This window comes from Lipotes vexillifer, unplaced genomic scaffold, assembly GCF_000442215.2.
Source record: "Lipotes vexillifer unplaced genomic scaffold, Lipotes_vexillifer_v1.1 scaffold3006, whole genome shotgun sequence".
In the NCBI taxonomy this organism is placed as follows: domain Eukaryota; kingdom Metazoa; phylum Chordata; class Mammalia; order Artiodactyla; family Lipotidae; genus Lipotes; species Lipotes vexillifer.
In genome coordinates, this window is record NW_006769593.1 from 43,775 (window position 1) to 53,557 (window position 9,783).

At 33.8% G+C, this 9,783-nt stretch overlaps 1 protein-coding gene across 1 annotated transcript in view; it reads right to left on the reverse strand.

Annotated features, from left to right (window-relative positions):
* PCLO (piccolo presynaptic cytomatrix protein) overlaps positions 1-9,783 on the reverse strand; it is a 187,349-nt gene that overhangs the window by 37,480 nt on the left and 140,086 nt on the right. The window contains exons 20-21 of the mRNA XM_007445653.1: positions 8,452-8,593; positions 4,382-4,455 (exon numbers count right to left, since the gene is read on the reverse strand). Of these exons, the coding sequence (XP_007445715.1) occupies positions 4,382-4,455; positions 8,452-8,593 (216 nt within the window). The remainder of the gene's footprint in view (positions 1-4,381; positions 4,456-8,451; positions 8,594-9,783) is intronic.

A 9,783-nucleotide genomic window follows, 5' to 3' on the forward strand; every position in this document is an offset into this window, starting at 1 on the left:
AAAAAAAAAAAAAAAAAAAAAAAGATGAAGTGGAACATTGCCACATTTACAATTTCAAGAAAACTGTACTAATCTACAAAGAGACACTATTTTTCTGATGCTATGGAGAAGAATTAAAAGGAGGAAAATTCTGGTCAGGAAACTATATATTATGTTTAAAAACAAATTGAACTGTTTTGTCTGTTCTTTGTTTTCCCAGGAATTGGCTGTTAATGTTGACTGACAACAAAAGGAAGTGAAAACAATCCTCTGGATCACTCAGACAAAATTTACATCATACATATACCTCAAGTCCAACATAAGGTTGAGTCCATATTTCTATGGGGACAAAACAAAATCTTACACTTTAAATTGGTATCTTCTTCTTATCTGCTTAGAACAAATAAATTTCTGTCTGATTCAATAATTTTCTCCCCAACCTCTGCCTATATATTCTTCTTAATGTAAAATTGTTCATAAAGGTCTTTTTTTTTTAATATCTTTATTGGAATATAATTGCTTTACAATGGTGTGTTAGTTTCTGCTGTACAACAAAGTGAATCAGCTATATGTATACATATAACCCCATATCCCCTCCCTCATGAGCCTCCCTCCCACCCTCCTTATCCCACCCCTCTAGGTGGACACAAAGCACCGAGCTGATCTCCCTGTGCTATGCAGCAGCTTCCCACTAGCCATCCATTTTAAATCTGGTAGTGTATATGTCAGTGCTACTCTCTCACTTCATCCCAGCTTCCCCTTCCCCCACCCCCGTGTCCTCAAGTCCATCCTCTACGTCTGCATCTTTATTCCTGCCCTGCCACTAGGTTGTTCATCAGTATCGTTTTTTTAGATTCCACATATATGCGTTAGCATATGGTATTTGTTTTTCTCTTTCTGACTTACTTCACTCTGTACAACAGACTCTAGGTCCATCCACCTCATTATAAATAACTCAGTTTTGTTCCTTTTTATGGCTGAGTAATATTCCATTGTATATATATGTGCCACATTTTCTTTATCATACTTGTAATAAATGTTTAACATTTACTCTTCTTGCTAGATTGTAAGCTCCATGAGGGCAGTCTGTCTTAATCACTGTATGTAGCACAGTACTTGGAACATAGTATTTGCTCAGTAAATACTGTTGTCTGACCATAGTTTAAAAGAAAACTATGTTGAAATATTATTTTAGATTTCTTTTTAAAATTTACTAACGATATGAAAATTTTATTACATGAAGAGCATAGTGAAAAGGTCTTAATGAAATGATTTATAAAATGAATCTATACCAAGTGTTTTGTCTCCTTATTTAGTTATTTCCTTTGATAAGATCAGTACCAATTTGTTTTGTGTTTTTTTTATACTATTTCAAAGGAGGGGACTTTCTAGTGCATTAATTGTAAGTGTACACACTACATCCTGTGAAAAATAATACAGAAAAGCAAAGAAAGGTGAAAATGAAAAAGAATTTTTCATAGATTTTGAAGACTCGACTAAATAAATGGAGAAATTTTGTGTTCCATTTTAAAGCTCCTACAAGTATAATGTATATTTACTTGGTATCTAAGTAAAATTTCTTCACTTGGGACTTTAATCATCACAGTAATTCATATAGTACTTCTTTGTTTGTTGTTAGACATGGATGCTTTCTGACTCTGGCACGTGGCTAGGCCTAACTGAGATACCCCTCCCTGTGGTATGCTACTGTTCATGTGGGGGCAGGGACCCTGCTGCAGCCAGGGCACTGCTAGCCCACTGGCAGCCTCTCTGAGGCCAGAATATCCCTGTAGCTGGTCCAGGGTATACCTGCTGGATTTTGAAGTATAACTTTCCTATAAAGGTTTAATATTTATTGCAGTTTTCTTTTTCATATTAGTAGCAATCTCTTATGTATCTCTTATAGAACTACTCATAACTTCACATAAATGTGTTACTTGTAAATTTGCTTATTGTCAAAATGTCATAAGTAACTCAGTCAAAAATAATTTGTCCAAAATATTGCTGCCAAAAGGGCATGACTCACATTACATTACATATTCCATATGGTTCCCATCCTCAACTCCCACCCCTCTGCTCAGTAAGTAATCTGAGATTAACAGTTGATAAGGGTCAGTTCACTAAAATATAAACACATTGACTCATAAGTTTAAATAAAATATAAAGTAGCCTATGACTGGCTTCTTCTTGGAAAACAAGCATGTTTTGTGTGGGACTGATAGGAAATAAGAAGGCGGCATTAGGATGAACAATTCCTATTCTTTTCAAATGTTAACATCTATACTAAAATAATTTTATTTATAAACTTTAAGGTTAAGGGAAAGATGAAGTTAAGTAGCTAAAACTTTTGGGAAAAAGCGCCCATGAATTGCTTCTCTGTATACATGAAGTATAGAGTCAGATGAAAATCAATGGCCATTACTTTAATATAAGATTATATTGTTTATTAATTCACTTAAACATTCTTGAAGCAACTTTATGGGCAAGGCTTTCTGCTAAGTGCTGGGACACCAAGATGAATAAATCATAGCTCTGGTCTGAGAGTTGTTCAGCCTTATGAAGGAGACAGGCATAGAAATGGGTAAATTTAAGTCAAAGAACAATAATAACACAAGATGAAAATTACGGTATAAATAGGCACAGATTTTGTGAGTGATAGACAAGTATAGGAGGAGAAAGAGGGAAACTGAATTCAGGGCATATGTAGTTTGATGCATCTATGGAATTTCCAGGTAAAGTATTGTACCAGCCCTATGCCTGTGTGCCCTTGGACGCATCTTTGGTCTTTCTCTGCCCTGCTTTCAGAAGAGCTGCTCCCTAGCATGTTTTCCAGCATCCCCTGTTAGTTGGCTTCCAGCTGATTTGACCAGTTCCTGGCAGAGACTGGAGAAGGGGAGGAAGGGAGAAACTGGGATATTTCTACCCATCCTTGTCTATCTCAATATATATTTCTATATTTTGTTGTGTCTCTTCCTTACCTCCTGATCCCAGTAGACAGGCTTACCTTGGTTTCAGCTCTCTCTGCCCTCCAGCCTTTAGGGACAGTAGCTTTCTTCTGCTACCTCCCTACCCCCTGCTGGGTTTCTCAGCATCTTCCACACATATATAATAATTGCCAGCCATAAATGTCCTATTTTTAAAATGCGTATATTTTTAATATGGTTTCTATTTTATTGGTTGGGCACAAATGCCTGGTGGATTTCTGAGTCTGAATTCTAGTGAGCTTGGATGGCAATCAACATATAGACAAGAGTTGATGAGTTTATGCAAAAGGAAGATGGGTAAAAGGAATGGTGGATTGAGGATGGGACTGTGGGACCATGGCAACAAGTAGAGGAAGCACAGTCCTTGAATGAGTTCAAATAAAAATTTTTAGTAGAACCAGAAATATGTGATATCTACTTAAGTCCACTAGGAAACTTAAGCATCACTTACACCCAGCATTTTTCAGATCAGGTTTCCAAAGATAGAAAGATCAGGTCACCAGTCAAGACAAGATTTGAACCTTAAATCTGGGTTTCTTATTTCCTCATTGAATGTCCATGTGGTACCATGCCATTAATCATTCTTTTTCATAGTGTGTGATTTGGCGTCATTTTCATGGATTCAATCACTTGCTCTTACCTTGTGTGATGTTTGCACTTCAGTTTCTTTTCATGTAAAACCAGGTACCTTCATAGGTAATTGTACGAATTAAATGAGATAATATGTGAAAAGTACTTAGAATAGTGTTAAGTACGTAGAATAGTTAAAATTCTTGAGAGTGTAAATCATGATGTATACCAGTGCTATCAGATCTTACCAAAACATTAGGAAAAAATTTTTTTAAACGAAGGAAAAGTCATTGTGCACCTTAGAGATACTGATTATGTGTGGAAGAAAAGGATTTTTTTTGCATTTTGTAATACATTTATAATACTATTTAATAAAACAAAGTTTAATTTCAAATTAAGTTTTCACTTTAGAAGTTAGTTCAGTCATTATTTTTTCTATAAAAAGATTTTTACACCATTAGTTTCTTCTTAGTTCCACATTTTTAAGGCTGGCCATTGACTTAAATGAGGTTTCATGATTTTCTATTTGTATACTATTTTAAACAAAAACGTTTTTTTAAGTTTCAAGATATTTTTTCCCAAAGTCTTCAAGTTTCATTCTGTAATCTTCATTATTCTTTCCCTTTAAAATTTGTAGTACCCCAAAGTGCTTAAATGTTAAATATGAATGTAAAATGAAGTGACAAAGTCATTCTAATTTAATAGATCATACGGATAATGGTGACTTATTTCCTAGTGCTTTTGGTATTAGTACTTAGAAATTAACATTCATATTAAAACAAAACCAAAGAAAACAGGATAGTATACAGATACAACCAAAATCCAGTGTATTGTAAACTGTAACTTACCTTCAGTGTCTGCTAGTCCTACGCCTACTCCTGGTTGTTTTATAGTCTCTTGCCCATTCTGCCCCATCTTTCCTCTGTTTAAAAAGGAAATAAAAGTTTATATATTCAATTATAATCCTAAATGCAAATGAGGAGTCCAAGTTTGAAAAAACAGAATGACATCATATATTCAGACCTGCAACAAATTACTTGAAAGGCAAATGTTGTACGAACACAATAAATCACTCTATATCATGTTAATTTTAAAGTGGAAATTTGTTTATCATTCCTATTTAGTCCAAACATAGAACCTCAAAATTCAGTGTCCTATTCATGGACTCATTTATCAAAGACATGACCATAATGAAATCTTCAAATTTTGTTCTAGAATTTTTTTTTTCTGCCATTTTTAACTCAAGAAGGAGAAGGGTTTTTTTATATATACACACTTTGTTATGATGAGTTGTATAGATCCTTTGGTGAGAAGGGAAATGTTGAATTGAATAATTTATAAATATATTATAATTACATGGCTTATTATTTCTTTCAGATCCTTCCTGTATTTTCAGCTGTGTGTAGCACATTGGGTTTTGAAGTCATACAGCTTGGTTTCTACTTCTGGCTTTGCTACTTTATGCTATACATCATGTAAGGTAAATCTTTCAATCTGCTGAAGACTATTTCTTCTTTTGTAATTTAAGGATAGTAACATGAGCTACCATTTGGTTATGGGAAAATCACATGGAAAATGTATGTAAGTGCTTAGCATAGTGTCTGAAACATCATAATATTCAATAAATATAAAGCACTAATAGGTAGATATGTACATAACAGCTTTTAGAATTCAGGCAAAGGCTGCAAACCATTTTTAATTTCAGCCTTAAAGTTCTTGGAAGGCCAAACAGATGAAGAATTCATTATACTCTGAGCACTGTGGGTTCAGAATATTGAAAACGTAAGAGCCAAATGATAATAGGTCACTTCTTATTTCTTCAGAGAAAAAGCTACATGGCGTACAACAGATTTGGAAGTTGCCTTTATATGTAGTTATATAAGATGTTCTAAAAAGATGGAATAAAAATGCTTAAGTGTTAAAAATGGTGCTTGAACAAAGGAATGTCTTGATACTAGACTTTGTAGACAATAATTCAAACATAGCAGTATTTACTAACAATTCATTCTTACTCTCACAAAAAATATTTAGTTTGCCCAACCAGCTGAAAATGTAACCATACTTATTGCTTGAGACTCCAATTAGATCTTACTTGAAAACTGCTCTAAAGATCCTCTCATCATTCTACTGAAATGGTTCTGCACATAACAAAAGAGGAACTGATGTAAATTCAAAAATCGTTTTATCTTGAAAGCCATTACATTGTTCCAAGACGACAATTCTAGGTCAAAGTTTTAAAAACAAATTTTTATTAAGTGATTATGTGAAGGATAAGGTGCATGAAGAAATGTTATAAATTATATCTATAATTATATATAGTTTGCATCTGAATATATACTAAAAAGTCTTGATTAAGCAATGCACAAAACTTCAATTTGTGTAATTACTTCAATGAGATTCAAGACAAACAGCTGATAAATTAAAAAAATTAACTTTGTCTGCCAGGATTAGACATGGAGAAAGCTTAATAACTTAGTAGCAATCTCACCTTTAGCAGTATACTATACAAGCAGAGCGGGCCAAAACACATCTTGTTACTGAGCCAAACTCAACTGAAAGTGAGGACCCTTTTAGTAGTGCTAATCGAGTAGATGAGAGTACTGAAAAATTACTATCCTATACTTTGCCAAACTTTAACAAAATAAGTATAATTTTTAGTAATTGTAATGAAAATTTTTTTGGATAATTTTTATTTGATCTTGAGGCCTACATTTCATATTTTAATGATGCTATTCAGCTGCAGTATTTGCTTCTAATGAAAACTGATTTTAACATTTGGTATTTAGCCCAAATGTGTATTAGGTGCATTTCTAAGATTATACAGAAAACTTGCAGCACTGTGAAGCTAAATGAAGTATAAAGGAAATGTAACTGTGGGTCTTAAAGGATGCAATTTTTCTGAATTCCCAATAAATAATCTTCATCTCAGGACATTCTGACCGCACAGGTTATAATTTATCTTTGTTAAACAATCACCAAATAGTTATTGAAAACTTATGCTAGCCCAATAAAACTGTGTTAGATACAAAGAGAGACAGAAAAGAACCACCAAATACTGCTTTTTGCTTATATCCTGTAATGCTTTAGAAAAGAGAATTTTCTTTGTGCTCATATGGCAAAAACAAAAGCATCCTATGCAGTTTTAAAAGCTTTTGATTTACAAGAGAAACAGGAAAATGGGAAAAAGCAGAATTGAAATGTAGTTTATATGTAAAAACACCAATCTACTTCCACTTCAGACATTCAGATATTGAGGAAATAATGTATTTTACGCTCTGAAAGTTGTAACTTTATCATCAGTGTTAGATTATATATTTTGAAAGATACAGATAAATTGGAAGGATAGTAAGTGATGTGTGGTGCAACACCTTTACAAATTTATATGATATTCACAGCTTGGAGAGAGAGGAATGTAATGAATTTGTAGAAATTCTCTTCAGTTAAATTGGATCATCAAAGTCTGCGGACTAATGAGATCACACTCCTTTTAGAAATAACTGTCAATAAAAAAAGAACTGATTAAATACAAATAACACCATTGAATCCACAGCCTAGGTCTCAAAAAAAATAGACAGATAATCCAACAATTAGTCAATTTAAGTAGGAAAAATGTAACCCGAAAATCACAAAAGAGACACATTTTTCACCTTACAAATCCATTTTCCCCATTATTTTGCTTTTATAAATGTGAGCCATTATCTAAATATTAGAACTATTCTGGGGATCAAAAGGAAAGATTCATAAAGAACCGTGATATTAAAACAAAGAGAAATAGAAGTTCCACTCCCAGGGATGGTTTCACTTAACAGAGAAAATGAAAAAGACCCTCTAACAAGGGCCCAGACTAGGGATCTTCAAACTCACTTTGCAAAGGGCCAGACAGTGAATGATCTGAATGGTCCCTGTTGTAATTACACAAGTCTGCCCCTAGAGCACAGACACTAGGCAACACATAAGCAAACTGGTGTGGCCGTGTTCCAATAAAAGTTAATAATGGACACTGAAATTTCAAATTCATGTAATTATCATGTGTCACAACATGCTATTCTTCTGGGTTTTTGGCAAAAGCCTTTTTTAGTTCTTCACAGACCTTACAAAACCAGGCAGCAGGCTGGACTCACCCTGGGCTAGATCCTGGAGCTGCATGGCCCAATGGTGTTTTTGTAAACTTAGAAAACTAGTTACTGAAGAAAGTCAGGAAATTTAGATTTTGATATTGGAATAGAGATAACATATTTATCTTGGATGCTGCTAGATTTTGCCACCGATATGACTAAACCCACTCTAACACATTTTAAATACAGTCTGCTTTAGTTTTGCATTTTATTTGCAATATGATTTTCTCGAGGCTTAACGTATTATAAATTAACTTTATTCCAAGAGTATCTATTTGGGGACCTATGTCCTGCTTGTTATTTGTTCTAGAAAATACAGATCCACTTCAAAATCTTCCATTTTAATGGTAGAGGAATTTATAGTTGAAAAGTCTATATGAGTGGCCCAATGTGCTATTTCAAATGTGATATATGAGTTCTTTAAATATGTTTAAATATCTCCTGATTCAAAATCAATTAATCTATGCATTATGCGATTAAAGCATCCATGTATTACTGCTGCTGAACTTGATTCAGGCATAGCTAAGTTATTATTATTTTAGCAGTTTTTCTATTAAATACAGAATGCACTGATTAAGTAGTCCTCGTGGTGACCAGCATTCATGCTTAGAATTCACTAAGTTAATCCAATCTTTCCTAACAGTCTATTTTTTACATAGGCATAAACAGTTGAAGTCCTTCAGGGACACTGACTCAGACTTGGATAATTATCTAGTTATTTCCTTTCCAATGTTAAGAAAAGCTTACTCATGAGGCTGTTAACTTTCCAGTGGAAAAAAAAAAAACAACAAACCACCACTTACATCCTTGGAATAGGAAATAGATTAGTGTCCCCTGCAGTACTGCTGCTTCCTTCACTGTCCACGCTATACCCACTGCCAAAGCTGCTGCCCGAGGAGCCAGTGGACACGGAGCTTTCTGCAGGCCGGTGATTGGTGGGCTTGGCTGCATGATGTGGGAAGAGTCAACACCACAGTCAATCAATGAACCTCCCATTGATATCCAAATGCATACTTATATGTTTCTTCATTTACAGGTGTAAAGAAACAGCTCTAGCAAGAACTCCACATCTCTTAACCTGCCTTTCATTTTCTTTTCCTTAACCAGTAACTCTCAAGTGGCAACAATAAAGCCCTTGATTGTTTTTGTTGGATATAAAAGAAAAAAAAAGATTAACTTCTAGGAATCAACCATCACATTTTTAGACTGAGTTAAACAGTATTATTATTACTTGTGATTTCTTTATAGAGTATTGCAATAGCGATATGGCAAACAAATAAGAATTGTGGCTATTTCATGGAGAAAGGAATTTAGGAAGACTTGGGTAGATAGAAATGACAGAATATGTGAAAATTGCTTAATTATTTCCCATATTAATAACCAGTAATTTGTTTTTCTCCTGAGAAGTGAAGATGCAAAATAGAATAGATAATTTCAGGAAATGACTGAAAATCCTGGACTTGTTTGTATGTAGCTCTACCAACTACCTCCAGCAGGTTTTTAAATTTGACGATATTTGTTTCCTCTTAGGCATGTCCTAGTTTATGACTGGGACTTGTTTTAAATAACCCATGAGTTTGATTTTTTGTATATAAGAATCCATATTCCCATAGAAGAGTTATGAATTTGTGTTATAAATTATGCTGTAAGAGAATGGTAATATTGTTAGCAGAGTTCTAGATTAGAGCTTTGGAAGGAAATTCTGAATGAAAAGAAGGCAGGTGTAGGTGATTGGGATTGACACGTATACACTGATGTGTATAAAATTGATGACTAATAAGGATCTGTAGTATAAAAAAACAAACAAACAAAAACAACTAATACTAAACTTTCTTTGGGTTATTTGTATGGAAATATGTTAATATAAATGTTTCAGACATTACATGAAATTTCTAAAAATCGTATATGTTTTGGTATAATGTTATAAATCATAATTCTAGTTATTACTTTAAAATGTATATCTCAGAAATAACTAAAAAAAAAGAAACAGAAGGCAAGAGTTTCCTCTTTTTTTGTGGGGGTGGAGATTCTCTAGGCAAATTTTTGAAATTGTCATTTGTCTCTGACACATGGTCAGAGTTTAAGAGCATGAGCTCTGATCACACGGATCTGGTTTTGAATCCCAACTCCTGCTG